Genomic DNA, 19,389 nt, shown 5'->3' on the forward strand with positions numbered 1-19,389 from the left:
ACATCAGCACTGGTTTTCAGGGCAAGATAAATTACAAATTCAGCTCCTACTTATTCTGAATAGAAAAGAACAAACAGCTTTATACTAGGTGAACATCTAGTAAAATAAACCTCTACCAAGAAACACACAGAGAAATCCTAAGGGAATAAAGCATAACTGCTAGTTTGGACTGTAGCAGAAGATAAATTACTTCAGATCAGTTTCTGCACCATTGTCAACTCTTTAATCTTTCTTCACTCCACTAGTACACACTGGATTAGATTCATCAAGTTTAATCACATTAATCTCCCTCAAACATACTCAGCTGTGCTCTTTCAAAAAGGAGTTGCCACTCTCACTGAGCCAAACTGATACACACAGTACATCTCACAGCCATGTACAACACAGCACACAATACCTTAGATAAAAGGGCTGCTAATTTTCTCAGTACTTTATCACTATTCTGAGGGAGTAAGGGGAAAGCATGTACCATCTCTGCTACTTCATCTTCTTTTCTGCTTTATTGCACTTGTTTCAAGCTGTAAAACTACATGAAATTAGTTGATGTGGAGTGGGGTTTTATGCTCATTCTGTAACACATCAGGCCTCCAAAACCATGGATGGGGCTGGCAAAGAGTAACAGTGTGTATGTTACTATATTACCATATTGATGTACGTTTTCTTTTTTCTTCCCTAAACAAACACAACCACTTTGACTCTTCCAAAAAAAAAAGGAATACCTCTCAAAACTGATGAAATAAAAACACTTCAGAGCATAGCTATAGAAAGAAGCTCACCATTCTGAAGCAGGAATCTACATAAGAAAACTTTCTACAGCTGGAACTTCTGAAACCTACATTTGTCATACAAATCTAGATTTTCAAATTATGACCACTTTAAACATGCAGGTGCATATCCAGAGTGATTTAAAGAGGTTTAATTTAAGAGGGATTTAAGAGAGGTTTAAATGAAGTCATGCGTAAAAGACAATTGGAACTATCATTTCACTCATTTAAAGTCTTAGTGACATTTACAGATACAGATTTCTACATCCTCCAGTGCCTTAGTAAATATGAAGCTAATCATACATGGCAACACCATGCTAGGCAAATTAGTATGATTGTCATACCTTTGGCAAGAAATAGATATATGCCATGATACTTCAGTAAATAGTTTTCTATGTTTTGCCAGCAGCCATTCACAAGTCTGACCACTAACCATACCTGTAACAATGCAATTAGGCATGACTCTATAATAGGAGTAAAATTTGTGATGCAGATGTGGCACATTTATACCTCTGGAAAATTTCAGGTTTGTAACATCTCATGAATTCTATGTAGCTTCTATTGATTATGGTTAAGAGAATAGAGCAAATGACTTGTTAAAAGAGGCAGTAGGCAGGAGAAGCCTTAATGCCACTTAGTCAGCTTTAAATAGCCTAGCTTTTGGGTGTTTCTCCTATTCACTTTATTAACTTGCTTGGTCCCTTTCCACACACTTGCAAGAAAACTAAATTTCCACTTAATTTCAAACACTAAGCAGAAGCTAAACCTGTATTTACAATACTTAGGAGTAATGTCCACTTGGACCTTTTGCTTTAACATCAGCAACACAAAACCCCACAATAACAACAATGACCTTTTGTTTTCAGTTCTTACCAAATAACCCTTTTCACTGCCCTGGAATCCAGCCTGTAGATGACAAAATTCAACAGAAACAACATCACTTTCAATATCATTCAGTAGTTTTACACCTCACAATATACTTCAAGATTGGCTTACATTTCAAGTCACTCATTCCCATTCTGCGTTTTGTCAGCTCCCATTTTATTTCATGACACGTAGTTCAACTCTGGGAAATACTGCTACTACTTCTACTCACACACACACTCTTTGCTTCCCAAGAAAATTTTTAATCTCTATTGAAACAGAAAGCCCTCAGTAAGCATTTAGGCACCGATGAGTAACAATGATTTGCCAATGTACTGCCTCGTGCCCACAGCAGATAGACACTGCTCAGGGCAGGGATTTCTTCTTCCTGTTAACAAAGTGCCTCAGCACATTGGGTTGGCATACCAAAAATAACGGTGCACAAACCTTTGTCGACTCTCTTCTGCCTCCAGTTCTACAGAACAAGTGGAGGGAAGGGGAAAGAGGACAGAGGACTTGAAAATTAAACAGATTTTAAATATGGTAACACAAGCCATTATTTTTTCACAGACCTGCTTTATTAAATTGTTATTGGCTACCATCAGCAAAGTAGGGCATAGAAGCAGAACGCTATGGGAAACTTTCTCCAATAGCCTGTAATCTTTGGTGGCTGCCACAATATTGAAACTCACATCTAACTAAAATGGACATTTTAACTGTGACTTCTTTGGGTTACATTCACTGGTTCAACTACACATTCAGACTTTGTGCAGGGAGTGCTTCCTTTTTGGCATTGCTTTTGGTTTTGTTTCATCACTTTTACCCTACATCTTTGCTGATAGATTTTAAACAATAACAACAATCTGAGCAATAAGCACATGATTTTAAGGGAACTGAACTTTCTCTCCAGGTGCTCATCCTTTTTACCTACATGTCTATACAGGACTTACTACACTGCTTGGACTCAGTGGGCTATTCAATAATTTCTATATAGCCTAGTGTCATAACACTTCATATTATAAAAACAAACAAATGAGATATCCTGAATCCGTAATAGCTCCTCCTAAGACAAATTAAGTCACAGGTGTGTATATACATGTACAGAAATTGTTCTATTTTCTGAAAACATGATGCAGCAGCACAGTTACTATTTGCTGCCACCAGAATGAAGATGACATCCAATACAACTAGTGGGTAGAATGTACAGTTGAGAAGTTTCCACATAGAATTCATCTCCTAAAGAAATCACAAGGAAATGTTAGTCCCCAAATCTGCCAATGGATCTATGGGAGGCTAAGGTGCAGGACAAGAGGGATCAAGAGGAATTCATTGTTTATGGGCTGAACTGTAGGGAAAGGGAGCTGAAACATTATGTTTTGATTCCAACTATTCCAACTACAGGTAGAAACTTAATATTAAAAGTTTGTTGCCATCTACAGCCTAGCTAGCTTAATTTCCTGATTAAACAATCAAAACATGTTCTAATGAGGCCATTTTAAACAGTGTCTTGTATAAATGGATTTAAAAACAGAATTCCACCTCAGCATGCAGGGAATATTTGATTTTCATTTTATTCTGCAAAATAATCTATCCTAGTATAAAGAAGTCAAGTTTTAGAATGCTTCTTTGCATAAAATCTGCAGGACAAATCTGCAAATATTCTATTTTTAAATATATATATTAAGCTATAGCTTACAGGAAAATTGGGCACTAAACAAGTTTTAGAGATTCATTTCCTAGTCTGATGGATGGAAAAGAGAGAGCACTCAACAGATTTTTCTTGGTAGCAGCATCTAGCCAGCCAGCACACCAATAATTGTGAGGAAGGCAAGTCACTATTACACAGAGTCAAAGTTTGTTAACATATGTGAAAACAGACTAAAATGAATCAGAGCCATTTGGGGGCAGGGTGTGTGGGCAGAAGCTGTTTACAGATTAACATCTTGTTTGTATATTTTGTGTACAGTTGACTTTTTTCTAGATAATCCTTTGTCCAACTGACCTATCAGAGATCTAAAATGTTTCTGTTGATAATGCTTCATTATCATAAATCAAAATTTGCATGTAACATTTCAAAACCATTTCAGTCAGTTTCTCTCTCACATTGTAAAATGTCAGAAATACTCAATTACTTTTGACTACCTTCTTCCTGAAGTCCTCTTACCCTTCTTTGATTTTTGCCTGTAACTAGGCCAAACTTGCTGCTTGCAGTTGGTATGTGCAGCTTTGAAAACTTTTTTTGTTGCTATTATGTGCCTGTGGAGTTTTTAGGCCTTAGTGTAATGTTTCAGGAACATGTAAAACTAAGTAAAGCATTCCCAATACCTCAAATAAATTACCAGAGATTTTATACATTCCTTTGAGGAGGGTACTGCTTATCCCTACCCTCCTCCCTTCACAGTAATCACTGAAAGTTCTTACCAGAAGATAAAAAAATCACCCACTGTTGTAGTTCATCTACTGAAGAGGCCAATTTCAAACTTGATTAACAGGCCTGAATTACAGTGTCATAGTAATTAAAATTTTAACCTTACCCTTTACTACTGCAAGCAGTAGTTAAAACATTTTAATCTTTCATTTCATTTTCAGTTAGGATGAGGTGACTTTGCATCTAAACACAGCAAATTAATATGATGGAAGACAGCAGCCATCTCAAGGCAATTTACAGACGCATCACCAACTGAAAATACTACTTAACATATCCTACTTTTTCCTTTTCTTGCATGCCTAAATTAAGAAATTGGGATCTTCCCTGACATTTTGTCTCACAGCTTTTACCAAAATTAATAATAAAGAGATGTCATGTTTAGTCTCAAAGTAATAGAGGGTAATTGCTAAGACAAAATTTAGGAGAAAATGTGACAAAATTAAGTGCTTCTGCAGAGATTTTTGCAAAACCCTTCCTGTTCTACATTTTTTTACTTCACCAGTGCTGAATAGAGTTGAAGAACTTTTGTGAAAGAACAGCTTAAATGAGATTTTTTTTAAATGGACCTTTGTGCAATGCCAACATTTGCAATTTTTCTACAATGCCTACTATACTGCAGTCAATGAAATGCACATTTTAGATGTATTTAAGTGTGGTGGTACACACACAATTGATTGGTGGTGTAGTTTGCCATCTGTAACCCCTGCAAATGGTTTCTAATGTGCTTCTGAGTCATCAAAGTAACATTCACAAACTATTTGACTTCAGGCCAGTAGGAATGTGGAGCAGGTTACCGTCAACTCTCTAAGCAGTACTAGCAAAAACTTTGTAATTGGGTCAAAGCCAGTTGTATTTACATCATGGCAGTTGATTTTGCAGTGACAAACTACCAAAATTCTGTAATTTTTGTCTCAGAACAACATAGCATAGTTAGAAAATTGATGGTCAACTATAATGGAGATACTGAGCTGCTCACACACTAATGAATTGTTTATCCTTTGGAATATTAAACTGTTACAAAATGTCAGCACTACAGCTTTATTACAAAAGGGGGGTTGATCCTTCTAAGTAATGTCCCCGAGCGTCTCCTTTAAATACACATCAAAGCTAGTAAACCAATTCCAAAGAAAGACGAAATACAGAGAAGAAATTCTTAGATAACTATGAATTCCTACTCTATGAAAGATACTCCCTTCTGCAACACTTAGTAAGAAAAAAACATCGGCCTTGAATTTGTAAAGATAAGCTATAACGATCAGCTGAAGTTCCTGGAGCCACAACTGAAGCACTGAAGTGTACCGCCTTGCACCTGCAGCTGGTGCTTGGGTCTTTTTTCTTTCCTTTTTCCTTTTATTTCCCTTCCTCTCCCCCTCCCCCCCCCCCCCCCCTTTTTTTTTTTTTTACTTTAATGCGAAATTAAAACATCAGATAACTTGCAAGGGGGGTTATAATCGGCATCAAGCTCAGTCACCTTCCACGGAAAGAGACGACAGAAAGCTACTGAAGGCCGAGGGGGAGATTTTTTCCAAAATCAGGACATTGTTCTCTAATAGGGGGGCTGCAAAAACAAAAACCGAACAAACAAAACCCCAAACAAAAACCCCAAACAAAACAACAACAAAAGATAAACCTCTACCCTTTCTCTCTTCCCGTGCGCCCCCTGGTTACCGCCCCGCTTTACTCTCCTGGCGTACGGCGAGACACGCCAGCTTCGGGGGCTCCCAGGAGGCCCTGCGGGCGCCTTGCCAGGGTACAGCCGACGGCAGCCCGCCAGGCTCAGCCGCCGAGGCCGGACCCCCGTTTCAACACTCGAGCTGCCTTTACCCCCCTTTATCCCCAGGGACGCGGTGCCACGGTGAGCCGCGGCCTCACAGCCGCAGACACCACCACCACCCACGCAGGGCCAGGCGGCTCCCCAGCGCCGAGGTACCTCCGCCGCTGCCGTTCTGCTGCCCCTGTCAGCCAGCCGAGGGGCAGCGGAGGCACCGCGGGGACCACCGCTGCCAGCTCCGGAGCCGCTCATGGCAGCCGCCGGCGTGCTGCCGTCCCCTTGGCAACGCCTGGCGGGCGGCGTGGCCTGCGCCCTGCTCTGCGCGGGGCGGCGGTGTGTGTGTGTGAGCTGCTTAATTAGGCTTGCTTCAGTGCCTCCGGGGTCAGTGCGATCTCTGTAGAGTCATAGAAAGATTTGGCTTTGAAGGGGCCTTTTTGGGTTTCTGGTGCACCCCCCCTGCAATTAGCAGGGACAGCTTTAACTAGATCGGGTTGCTCAGAATCTGGCCCAACCAGACCAGGGATTTCTAGGGATGTGAGATCTACTACCTCTCTGGGCAACTTGTCCCAGCGTTTCATCACCCTCACTGAAGAAAAAAAAAAAGAAAAAGACAGACCAGGGGAAATGGAAATCCTTACAGGGCTGAGGTCATGCAGCACAGGAATCTGGAGTGGTGGTAGCCACCAGCCTCCACCTCAGGGACTACCTAGGGAAAGACACAATCCCTGTTGGTGTGCAAGGTGATGACAGCATCCTGGTGACATGTTTCCAGTTTAGTCTCATGAGTCAAGTGTGAGCTAACAACAACATAGAATGGCATAGGAGGTATAAAAATGTATTATGAAAACGGTTGTTCTTGCAAACTGTCTACACAAATGCTCTTACTATTGCTGTAGTAGAGGAGTGACATGAGAAGGGCATTTCTGAGTCAAAATTATCCAGTGCTGACAAAGCAGATGGGGGTGCAGACAGCAGCATGTCTTGCAGGCATCTCTCTGCAAGGAGACATCCCCTGAACCCAGAGATTGCTGCCTGGAGGGAGGGACCCTATTTTTTTCCAGATGTCCTACAGTTCTAACTCTCAGAAGGCGTCAGGTGAGAATGCAGACAGAGCAGAAGAGCTTGGCCAGAGGGGAACTGTGTGTCCAGACTGTCACCATACAGACAATCCCTAGTTCCCAGATGAACTGCATCAGTTCCTGAGCAAATATCCCAAAGTGGTACAGACCTTGATTATTACACAGTCTCTTGTGTTTGTGACCATTCTCTGAGGTACCTAAAATACTACGCTGCTGGCTAGGCAGACCAAACACAAGTTTTTCTAATTTTCAAAGTGGTGGATCAAAGCTGCTACTCTGCAAATTTGGACAAAAAAAAAAAAACACAAACCACACCCAAAAAGCAACAAAACAGCCTAACCCATCCAACTAATCCTGCAGATGATTGTGAAACTTTGTGCTAACTTCCTTCAGCATGTGCTTGAGCACACTCCTCCATTGCTAGTCCTGCAGTGCCACAGCTGGTTCGAGAGCTATACTTCAACCACTTCTACACCTCTGGTGATGGAGAGAATATGCTTATACAGCTGTATCTTGCTGTAGATCTGTGAAGTTATTTGGCTTAAAACAAACAAACAAAAAAAAAAACCCCGACACCACTGAATCTGATGAACTCTAGTGAGAGTAACAACAAAAGGCAGGGGGCAGGGGGGACGGAGAAAAGCATTAAGAAAAGCAGAAATTTCATCTAACTCTGAAAAAGAATGGAGCAGTTTGATGGGGTGCAGTACTGACTCTTCAAGCCATTTCACTAAGAGAAAAGACACCTTATACTAAAAGATGCTCACACTTTAAAATGCCTTAGTTTGCTAAATACTACAGGCAGAGTTCTCAGAAGGACTCCATGTTTCTTTTTCCTTAAGAGGGGCAGGAAATAACCACTCAGCAATGGTTACTTCAGGGTTTTTACTTAAGAATTTCAAAGAGTCATTTTCATGAGCAAGATTCTTATGCTACATACAATATATAGACAGGGTGCTCTTAGCCTTTCTGAGCAATGAATGATGCAGAATCTCGAGTATATGTCATAATGAAGTTACTGTATTTTTTTTTAAACCAGAAAATAGTAAGTGAACAGTAATTATATTTTCCCTTCCATGAAAGAGCTCAGTATTGATGAAGGAGGCTAACACTGATCTTGGATATGAAACCCCAATTCCAGTAGCCAATGGACCCCAAAATTTAACAACAGAGATATTTCTGCAGGTTCCAAAATATCTGCTCCAAACTGATTTTTTGGTAAGTAAATGACAATGGGTGCATCAGAATAATTTCAAAGCTAGAAGTCATGTGATGGTGTGGGAAGCTTTTCCCTCATTCAAATGAAAGAGACATCCTTGGTGTCTTGTGGGATATATGGATGGATGGAGAGCAATTGTTCAAATACCACAACAACTTAGTGTTTCTGGACACTTGAAGTACAGATTGCCTAGCAAGTGACACAAATGCATAGTGGCTAAAATGGTATTTCCGTATCAGTATCTGTGTTTTGCTAGCAAATCAGTTTGCAGACTTATGAGAACTTAATAAAAATAAAAAAGAGCAACATAGAATAAGGGCCAGGCTTTAAACAAACAAAAGCAAAGCTTACTGGGGCATGCAAGAACACTGCAAGAGTGGTAAGTACAGATGCACCAGCATTGTAATAAACAGACCTGATCTAAAAAAAGAATTCCCTAACTTTCTTAAAGAAAAAATTCACTTTCTTAAAGAAAAAAAAAATCACTATTTCATCAGAGCCAAACCCATTCTTAAGAATGGAACAATTAACTCCTAATGATAAGTAAGATCTTATTATTTGAATTGTTTTTTAAGTACTTTACTTAATCTTATAAATCCAAAGTACTACCACAAAAATGCATCTTTTGGCCTTGTGTTTTTAAACTGATTTCATAAGAAACAAGTGTAATTGTCTTGTTTAACCATGCAGATATGTACTTTAAATTACTCTTTTTTTTCTCCCTGAGTCCTTGAAAAAGGCTTGAGCAAACCCAACAGAGCTTAAGTCTGAATGATGCTTAATTTCCTGCAAATATTGTGAAGCAAACAGCCAAGCACAGAATGAAAACTGAGATGCCCCAACTGTATGGAAAAGCTCTTGTACACTTCTGTGTATTATCACAATGAATAGAATAGAATAGAATAGAATAGAATAGAATAGAATAGAATAGAATAGAATAGAATAGAATAGAATAGAATAGAATAGAATAGAATAGAATAGAATAGAATAGGATGAGACCAGGTTGGAAGAGACCTTCAAGATCATCATGTCCAACCTATCAACCAATCCAACCCACCTAAACAATTAAACCATGGCACCAAGCACCCCATCAAGTCTCCTCCTGAACACCTCCAATGATGGTGACTCCACCACCTCTCTGGGCAGCCCATTCCAATGGGAAATCACTCTTTCTGTGTAAAACTTCCTCCTAACATCCAGCCTAGACCTCCCCTGGCGCAGCCTGAGACTGTGTCCTCTTGTTCTGGTAATGGCTGCCTGGGAGAAGAGACCATCATCTGCCTGTCTACAACCTCCCTTCAGGTAGTTGTAGAGAGCAATAAGGTCACCCCTGAGTCTCCTCCTCTCCAGGCTAAGCAACCCCAGCTCCCGCAGCCTCTCCTCATAGGGCTTGTGTTCCAAACCCCTCACCAACTTCGTTGCCCGTCTCTGGACACGCTCCAGCAAGTCAACATCCTTCCTAAACTGAGGGGCCCAGAACTGGACACAGTACTCGAGGTGTGGCCTAACCAGTGCAGTGTACGGGCGCAGAATGACCTCCCTGCTCCTGCTGGCCACACTGTTCTTGATGCAGGCCAGGATGCCATTGGCCCTCTTGGCTGCCTGGGCCCACTGCAGGCTCATGTTCAGCCTACCATTGACCAGTACCCCCAGGTCCCTCTCTGCCTGGCCACTCTCGAGCCACTCTGACCCCAGCCTGTAGCACTGCATGGGGTTGCTGTGGCCAATGTGCAGAACCCGGCACTTGGATGTGTTAAATCTCATGCTGTTGGATTCTGCCCATCTGTCCAGCCTGTCAAGGTCCCTCTGCAAAGCCTCTCTATCCTCCAGCATTCACAGGAGTTTTGGACACCTGTTTTAGGGAAAAAAAAATCACAACCAAACAAGCATACATAAACAGTCCATGGTATAGGAAACTTTTCTGACATGCTTACTGCCACCAGCAGATTGGAAAGAAATAAAAGGATCATTTTAACTAGCACCTGAATTATTTTAGTTGACCTTCCCAGCCACTGAAATAGTATAATGATGTTTGACTTTTGCACAAAAATGTGATTTATTTCAATATTCTTGCAACAGCTTCCAGTCATGCAAACAACGTATTTTCCATATAGACTTAAGAAGCCCTAGATAGATACAGAATTATTGTATATATTTTACCTAATGAATTGTCATGTATTCAGACAGATGTGTGCACTGGTTTTGCACTGTGCCTGTGACATTACTTTTCCTCATGGTTTATCACAAGTGAAAATAATTTCTATCAAATAGTGATTTACAAAAATAGTTGCTCAAAAGGTTGAATAAAAATATAGGAGTCAAAAGTCATTGTCCTCTTGTGGCCTTCAGAATTACTGTAAATGCCCTTGGTTTTGGTGTATGTATCCAAATAGCACATGAAAGGGAAGTGTCCAGAATTTGGGTGTTTAATTCTGTACCTCCTGAGTTACACTGCACAAGCATTTAGGGCAATCAGTTGTAACACAGGTGTACAGAAAGAACTTTGTTGAATACTCAAGAAAAAAAAAACATAGGTTACATTATAGCAGGTGCTATAGTTATATGCTTCCTGTTGTACAGCAGTAAATCCCACCCAAATGCAGTAGGCACATGCTGCCATTTCATGAAGCTGTATTACACAGTTAATACTGTAGCTAACTCACCAGCAAACTGCACCTCATCAGGGTACTATGTGTCTTGTGTCTTCACAACTTCTCTGTGGCATGGGCAAACACAGCAATGGCATTACAGCAGGTGTTTTTCGTTTGGTTTGGGGTTTTTTGTAATTCATAGAATCAATCCAAGTTTTGGAAAAATACAGCCAACAGGAAACTTGCTGCATATTCAGTTCTGTCTGCACTTTTCAATTACAGATACAGAAATCAAGCAATCAAATACTTGGAAGTTAGAGCTGTGCATCCCTTACATAACTCTATATTACCATACAAACGTCTCTTTGTGAGGGGCAAAAGATGGAAAGTGCTTACTTAATAAACTGCAGAATTTATTTCTTCTATTTTTTCACTATATCATGTCTTACATTAGTTTTCAAATGCTTATCTAAGAATTACACGTCTTACAGTACTCATGAAATTACCATAAAATTACTTCCTCACAAACCTTAATGCAACAATCTCCAACGCAATGATTCTGTAACATTGCATGAAAATTGCTGCATCTCCCAAGTGATTTAGCATTTTCTAGAACTCTATTTTATCATAAATTCAGAATATCAATTTTCACTCACCTGCATGGCAAATTCCCAGAAGTAACATTTTGAAAGTAATCTGGGCACAGAGACACAGATTAATAACCAGTGAAAAATGAAACCACATTTCCCAGCATGCATAAGAGGCAAATTACTCTTCACGTGCGGCCTCCACAGTGAAAGAAACCCTTTCTTTTCTTGTCCACACTTTCAAACTTCTCCAGGAAATTAAGTCAGCACTTTCTGCCACAAATCATTTAGTCTTTGTGAATAAGATAGGAAGTTTACACTGCACATATTCAAGAACTTCCATCCCTCTGTTCTTGATCCAAAGCTGTTGCTTCAAAGAGCATTTAAAACAACAGCATTTTCACAGATGAGAAACTGAGGCTCCAGCAGCCACATTCATCATGTCATTTATGTATTTAGTCAAAGCACCAAAACTGGAGTCCTCCCGAGTTCTCTTCAGCCACAGATCTTCAGCAGCCTGACCAGATTTCTCGTTTATGCAGTTCAATCAGGTGTCTACAGATGAGCATGATTTCACCTTCCAGGAGCGCTAAACCAGTGCTACACCAGAGATGCAAAGGAGACGAGAACACCAAATCTAGGTCTCAGTAGAACCCTACCTACAATAACACTTCACCTGAAATTCCTAGCGTCTTAGCTTTTGAATACTTGAACTTGCAACTACAAAATACTAATATTCTTTTAGATGTAAGAGCACAAATACAAATAAAGTCACCAATAGCTAGAGCATATTTATCCACTATAGATCTTTATTGTATGTGCACAATAAGCAGCAGCTGATTCTCTCCACAAGACATACCTTAACAGTGATTTCTCTGACAAGAGGAATTCAGCTTCATTTTCAAAGCCTGGAAGGTATAGATATACTGCTCCATCTCCTCCTTTCCACTTCTTCAGGCTTGTCAAAGCCTATCCTTGTCTTAAGCATTAAGTTCAAAAGTTTTCTAAATACACTTTCTACCACAGTCATTTTAATTCCCTTGCCATAGCACCACTGCTAGAATGTATTCAAGACCACTTCTATGCCCTCCTATTCCCTGTGTAAGACACACATAAAATGGAAGTTTCTCTACTGTCTGCTCTAGAAAACAGCCATCTTGGCTGCCAGGGGCAGTTTCATGTCATCTTAGCAGTTCTAGACAAGAGCATAACCCAGTCAAACTCTAGAGCTGTTTCTGTCACCATTGTCTAACAAACCAGTGGTACCACTGGCATCACATCAGGCCCTTATCAATGGCTCTATTTCAAATCATGAAGCATTTTAAGACTTGACAGAATCTGTTTTTAATTCTCCTTTATAAATGGATAACCCATGTCCGCTCCCATTTCACTCTGATAAACCACTGAAATATCCCTACATTTTCCACAAATTTCTGTGTAATTGAGACCAGAGCAGAAGAGAAGAAACGAGCATCTAACAACTCCAATTAGCAGCTGTGTGGCATATGCTTCTCTAGAACATACTTCTCAGTCCAACTGAGGCTGCACTTTCCCCATGAAAGTTATGGCATCCTGCTTAATATAATAAATACATATGACAAATAAAGAGAATTCTCACAGTGGACAGAGGCAGCAGTGCTTGAAGCACAAACACTGCTGACGAGTTACCTTTCATTCAAATCTGTCGTAAATCTAAAATCTGTATTAATGTAACTGGTTAGGTAGGTAGGTAGGTTGGTTTGTTTCGGGGGAGTGTGTGTGGGGTGGGAAGTGTATGCTTTTCTTTGGTAGCAGTTCTTAGATAAGCATTATCTTCCATATTCTTAAAATGAGATTGGTCTTTTTTCCCAGTAATCTTACTACCAAATGGGACAACTCCTCTCCACAGGCAAACTTCATTCACTTGTATTTTAAAATTAAATTTTAATTTTCAAATTCTAAATCACTATTTACAAGGTATCACCCCACAACTCTACTTTTATGGTACAGCCAACTATACTCAAAACATCAGAAGTTATTTGTCCGTGGATACAAGAAGAAAGTGAAAAAACAATTTATGCAATAAAGTCGTCTCAATTTTCAAGTTACAAAATACGATCCTGCAGCGGGTTGCAATGAATCTATCTGGAGTTAATTTGCGCATCGTCTAAAATATTCACTTGCATGCAATGCATGGCATGTGGAGCACAAATTATCCTGAAATATGTAAACCCATGTTAACGTGGGACTGAATAAATGGTTTCTGAAGCAGATTTTTCACTTGTTAGTCATGAACTCACTCACAGATGAGGAAATAAAAATATCATGGACAACTAAATGTTCATCTTAAACATCTGATGGATATTAGGAAAACAAAATATACTGAAATGCAAACTGATATAGGCATACAGTTCACAAACTTTTGCACAAAATTACATTTTTTTTGTGGAACAAAACAAACACATCACTTGGGAGGAAAAAGTGCAAACAAAGAAGAATCTTGGACAGACTGAGTCTCCCTTTCAGAATATTAGGAACCATTTGACTAGAGAGCAGCATGAAACTGAACAATCCCGTATTTTCCACTCACCATCCACTCAGGTTCAGAAGCCTGAAGTTGTTCACCTTGCCCAGGTTTTAGGCCAACCTGAGTGTCAGATTTGAGTGTTCTCAAACTACAAAGAGGAGCAGGATGAAACCTGTTCAAGGCTTGATGAAATGGAACACTATATTCCCATTTTCTATCGCCTGTTAATTTTCTATAGTTTAGATCACCTTTGAAAAGAAGCAAGTTTGACTTCTGTAGATCAGCATATAAGTCAGGAGCAACTTCAGCCATACTGGAAAAGTCATGTGGTAAAGTCCAAAACATGTGATCATGGTAAACCCAAACTCCCTTTTTCAAATTGCCCTCCCAGTTTATCCCACATCTAGACATCCACATATGATTAGCTGACTGCAGTTGTTTAATTGTCCAGTTAAAATCATGCTTTGTGGTATCTGACACATACCAAGGAATACTTTTTCCATGAAAATGGACTTCATCCACTAGCTTTGACAGTAACAAGAAATCAGCCAACACAAGATCACTGACAAGTTCAAACCCAGCATTATCCAGGATTATGTCAACCCTAATGTTACTTTTTTCTGTATTTCTTTTTTTGGCATTTATAAGTAGTGACCAAAGTTTTTCCATATCATTCACTAAGATGTGAGGTATCATGCCTTCCAGGGATTGTAAAGGACTGGACTTCTGAGATCTATTTTCACCAGCTGAAAAAGAAAGGTCACACTTATTGCCCCACAAGGATACCTAGAAGGGAAGAACAAAAACATTTGCTAAGTCTTAGGGTAGTTGCACTCCCGGTTTTCTTTGGTTGGTTTTATTTTAGAGACATTTAGGCTCTAACTCCACATTTTTCTACAAGCTTTAATAAAATTCAACATCTTGTACTGAAATCTTAATACAAACAAGATCTTGTGGAAGAAACCAATGTTCTGTATTTATGTAGCACCAGAAATGTGCATAAGAAGTGACAAAGATGAAGGTTTAGATCAATGTAAAAACACTGATCACAAACCTTATAACACAAATATTCTCCATACTGTAATTCCAGAAAATATCAGTGAGAACACTGCCAAAGAAGAACTTGTATTTTAAGTACACACTAATGAGGTCTTTCTGAAGATTAATCAAATACATGACAGCTAATGGACTTAGTTACAATCATGTGGTATTTTGTATTCTACCCAAAGGCCTTATTTTCCAAGTTACGAAGCTTTCAAACCACTTCTGGCCCAGACTGACTTCTAAACTTTTTTCCCCAAAGAAATCTAAAAATGTCTACAGTCTCAATAAAATGCACTGTTTAACAAAAAGGACATCTGGAACTTGATTTAAAATGTTCTAGAGACACTTTTTTTTTGAGAAAGAAGAAGTTGTGTTTTCACATACACAATGAAGAGCAGCAGTATAAGAAAAATGTCACATTTAATAGAAGCTAAGTGTTTCTAGAGTAGCAGCAATACAGTATGGCTGTCAGTATTTCACTGCTTTTTTCACAAATAGAAGAGTTATGTTTCCATTTCCATATCAGACTCAGATTCCTTACAACATCATTGTTGTTTGTTCCATAGCACAGATATTTTAAATTCTTACATTAAGCACTACTAGTTTACCTGCAGTAGCTTAAAAAGTTCCTCCTGAAGTTGCCTTTCATCTAGATCCTTGATGTTTTTAAGAAGTTCCTGAAAGTATGTGCACAGGGCAATAACAGCCTCTTGGGATTCAAAGAAATTTTGAGCCTTTCCTTCTTTAAATACATCAAAGTTGTCAATAGGTGGGCTGAAACAGAAGAACAAATATATTACCATACTTGCCACATCTGCCACCTGAGCTCAAAGTTCATAGTTTTTTAGGCCGTACTACTGGCCTACTACCTTCTAATTTGGCATAGTAGACATACATTGACATACATGTCAATAACAGTCTGATATTGTATCTTGGTGAAGCAGACAGCTTACAAGACATCTTTATACTCCTGGAAATATACTCGGAAAGTGAACAAGTGTTCAGTCACAACAATCCTGGAAACTGCACATTTAGTGGTAACTTTGAAGTCCAGTCTTCAGACGTGGAGAATTAAAACTGCAACATACAAGTGAATTAATGTAGTGAACTGCTGGCTCAAGCATAAGTGTATTTGTATGTGTTAATGTGTACTTTCCATATCAAAATCTCTTACAGTGATATGAAGTTATTCTCATGAAAGCTTTTAACTAGGACATTAGAAAATCAACAAAGATGACAATTCAGTTCTTGCAATATACAAGAAATATAGCACCTATTATGAAACGTATGTGTACCTCCATGTTTTGACAAATGACTGAACTTCCATCCAAGCACATGCTTAAAGTTCACTAAGAAAAGGTGTCTGCTCAGTTTTTTCAATGCAATGCAACAGACCCATCTCACAGTTGAAGTTTTTGCTACAACAGTTCAAATTATGTAATATACCAGCAGAAACAGAGACCAATTACTGTGTTTGTAGATCTGTAATAATAAGGGCAAATCCAGTATGCATGGAGCAGCGGGGACTTAAAACTGTGCATTCCTACCTGACTACATTGTACTGGCACTTCTCTGTAGTACATGAAGTTTTTCTTACCAAGTTTTTTTTAACCAGGATCGTTTCCCAAATTTAATGCAATGTGTGGTCTGCAACCACTGCTGTGACTAAGAAAATGGTGTGGAATGAGCAGCAAGGACTGCTTATCCTGGGTCTACTGCTCTAAAAACCAGTTTTCAACTGATAATTTCAGATTTTGCGCAGCAAAACAAGTTAGAATGCCCCAACAATTAGTGGCTCAATGACCTTCAAATTCTGCTACATGGAAGAGTGAGTATTCATTTTAAATCTGAGGTGCAAGATAAGGGGAAAAAAACGTATGGTAAAAGCCTAAGATCTTCCTTTACCTCATTCCCCAGTTGTCTTCTGTTCTCCTAAAATAAATATGGAAAGAAATAAGGTTTTGCAAAGTAATATACCAAGCTAGCAAACACTTACTTGTGTGCTAATGCTGCATGAATTCTTCGATACATGTAACACTCTACATACAGCCAAGGGGACTGAAACCAACTTGGCTCTCCATTTCCATTTGATAAATTTCGTTGGTAGTCTAGATACTGGTTCCACAACACAGCATCAGGTAGCTCATCTTCTAAAGGGGTCACTGGTTTGTCTGTTTGCAGTTCATTACGCAGTTTGGAGAGGAAAGATATAGCTCTCTTCTCTGCTTCAACACCTTTCTGAAACAAGTGAAGAACATTCTATTCTGAGTATTTATTCCTGTAGAGACATAGATAAATTTTTCATGAAAGATGAAAATACTTCAAATGCCAGCAAATCAGACCTTGATTCCCTCAAACACATTTTGGTGAATGAAGCTCATTTTACACCTAAGATTCTAAAATTAATTGCTCATAGGATTTCTTTTTAGACTGGACTTCTTCCTTATTAGAAATGAACAGAGTACTGAAACATTGCCATGTTCAAAAGTCATTACAGTCTATTAAACACTCCAGCAACACAGAAGTGTGACAAAGTGAAGCAACTGCAGAAGATAGATCAGAAAACGGTTAGATAGAAAGGTGAGTTACAAAATTAATGAAAAGCACCTACAAGAGAATATAAGTAATTAAAAAAAAAAAGAGAAAAAAATTCAGCCAGCCAAGTAATGATTGCAGCAAGAAACCAGGAGAAACAAGGCAGAGAAGGGGGTCTCAAAAGTTAGGGGAGGGGTAGGGGGGAACTCAAACAAAAAGACCTTACTCTTACCTCACCGTGTTCTTCAAAAAATTCATTTTTATGTCGATGCAGAGTATCAATAACTCTTGTGAGGATCTGAGGCAGTCTGTCTTTTATTGTGAAATATGCAAAGGATCTAAAATGGAGAACATCAATTTTTTTGTTGAGAAGAAACAGCTTCTATTTGTTTAAATAAACGCAAGGCCTTTATGCTGGTTTTGGCTGGGGTACAGTTAAGTTTCCTCGTGTTAGTTAGCATGGCACTATGTTTTGGATTTGTGCTGAAAACCATGTTGATAATTTGGGGATGCTTTAGCTATTGTTTATCAGTGCTTACACAGAGTGAAGGCCTTTTCAGCTCCTCACACTTCCCTGCCAGGGAGTAGGCTGGGAGGTGCACAAGTTGTGAGGTAATATAGCTGGGACAACTAACCCCACCTGACCAGAGATGTTCTCTAACATATGACACTAAGCTCAGCATATAAACCTGGGGGAAGGTTGGCAGTGGGGCCACTCCTTAGGCACTGGCTATCAGTCAGTTGGAAAGGAACTGTTTTCATTTGTTCATTGATTTGCTTCTGTTTTAATCTTTGTCACTTTCAATACAATTTTGAAATTTATTATTATTACGAATTTATTTCAATTTTTAAACAGTTCTTATCTCAGTCCGTAAGTTTTCTCACTTTTATCCTTCCAATTCTTTCCCTCATTCCACCAGGGATGGGGTGGGAGTGAAATGAGCAAACAGCTGTATGGAGTGCAGTTGCCAGCTGCAGTTAAACCATGATAATCATAAAAGTTTCTGTGCCTTTAAAGCAGTGGCCCACACTAAAAAACAAACAAAAATATCACAAACTGGTCAGGTTCTTATGGCTACTTTTGAAAAAAAAAATGAGTCTTTTCAGTGAACAAAATTCTAAACGATTGGCCCTGCCAAGAGTAAAAACTGCAGTTAATTGTAGACTAAAATGTACTCTCCAACTGCTCAATTATCCATATGCAAAGTCAAATTAAAACTAAAACCATGTATTTCTTTAGAGTGCATCCTGTATCACGAAAATGCACACTACTTGCTGTCCATTATACACCTTATTTACGTTTTTCCCCAAACTTTCTTTACAGGTAAGGACAATGAGCCAAGCATGACCAGCCCTACAATGAGCTCGAAGCCAACTCAAGGCATTTATTTGAAGATTTCTGTTCTGCCAGCCGAAGCCCCACAGCCGGGGACTCAGAACTGAACACCGAACCAGGGAAACAGGAACATAATTTATAGCTTCCCAGGGCCTATTCCGGTCAGTAACGGGCCACAGCAAGCGCAGCGCCAAACGAGGGCGAGGCCAGGAAAGGGCGGCCCAAAGCGCCACCCGGCCCCCGCGACTGCGCTTCCAGCTCAGAGCCGGCAGCACAGAACTTGCACTGCACATAGCGCCGCCTCCTGGCGGCGCAGCCCTAGGCTAAACGGGCCTCCCCAAGGCACGACTCTGGCACTGCCCCCGCCCTTAGGAATAGGCCGAGAGCCGGCCTCTGGCCCCGCCCGGCACCCACGGCTAGGCCAGCGGCCCCAACTGAGGGGCCCGACATTAGAAAGACTTCCCAGCCGGAGGGGCATCAGCCGGCCCTTCAGGTACCTTCTGCCCCCCCAACCCTGCTGCTGGTAAAGAGCGCGCTAGGCCGTGACGGACCCCTTAAACCTGCCCGAGAGGGAGACCGGTAGCGTTGTTACTGCCGCCATCTTGCTCCACCCCCACGATCCGACAAGCCAGCCCCCGGAAGTGGGGCGAGGCAGCCGGACGTTA

General features: G+C 40.0%; 2 protein-coding genes and 1 long non-coding RNA gene across 3 annotated transcripts in view; all 3 read right to left on the reverse strand.

Moving 5' to 3' along the window:
* CCDC170 (coiled-coil domain containing 170) overlaps positions 1–6,079 on the reverse strand; it is a 44,589-nt gene extending 38,510 nt beyond the window's left edge. Inside the window, 1 exon segment of the mRNA XM_068151749.1 lies at positions 5,987–6,079. Within this exon segment, the coding sequence (XP_068007850.1) occupies positions 5,987–6,079 (93 nt within the window).
* LOC137447879 (uncharacterized) lies at positions 335–5,708 on the reverse strand. The gene is made up of 3 exons (XR_010988942.1): positions 5,693–5,708; positions 1,638–1,670; positions 335–605 (listed from the first exon to the last, which is right to left on the reverse strand). It is a non-coding gene; the product is annotated as an uncharacterized lncRNA (long non-coding RNA).
* A 3,937-nt stretch (positions 6,080–10,016) lies between the features above and the next one.
* Positions 10,017–19,349, reverse strand: ARMT1 (acidic residue methyltransferase 1). Its single transcript, XM_068151813.1, has 5 exons — positions 19,276–19,349; positions 17,621–17,726; positions 16,850–17,091; positions 15,462–15,627; positions 10,017–14,595 (listed from the first exon to the last, which is right to left on the reverse strand). The coding sequence occupies exons 1-5, from the start codon at positions 19,323–19,325 to the stop codon at positions 13,828–13,830; spliced, it is 1,332 nt and encodes a 443-aa protein (XP_068007914.1). The 5' UTR covers positions 19,326–19,349; the 3' UTR covers positions 10,017–13,827.
* Between the last annotated feature and the right edge of the window lie 40 nt (positions 19,350–19,389).

This window comes from Melanerpes formicivorus, unplaced genomic scaffold, assembly GCF_026170545.1.
Source record: "Melanerpes formicivorus ecotype bairdi unplaced genomic scaffold, bMelFor1.0.p_v2 SCAF_2, whole genome shotgun sequence".
Taxonomy (NCBI): Eukaryota; Metazoa; Chordata; class Aves; order Piciformes; family Picidae; genus Melanerpes; species Melanerpes formicivorus.

Excerpts from the sequence above, each read along its gene's own strand:
- ARMT1 (XM_068151813.1), bottom strand. The coding sequence starts at position 19,325 with ATGGCGGCAGTAACAACGCTACCGGTCTCCCTCTCGGGCAGGTTTAAG. Across the intron at positions 17,092-17,620 it reads TTTTTGAAGAACACGGTGAG|AAAGGTGTTGAAGCAGAGAA; the intron begins GTAAGAGTAAGG and ends CACTTGTTTCAG. Across the intron at positions 15,628-16,849 it reads CATGCAGCATTAGCACACAA|CCCACCTATTGACAACTTTG; the intron begins GTAAGTGTTTGC and ends CTTCTGTTTCAG.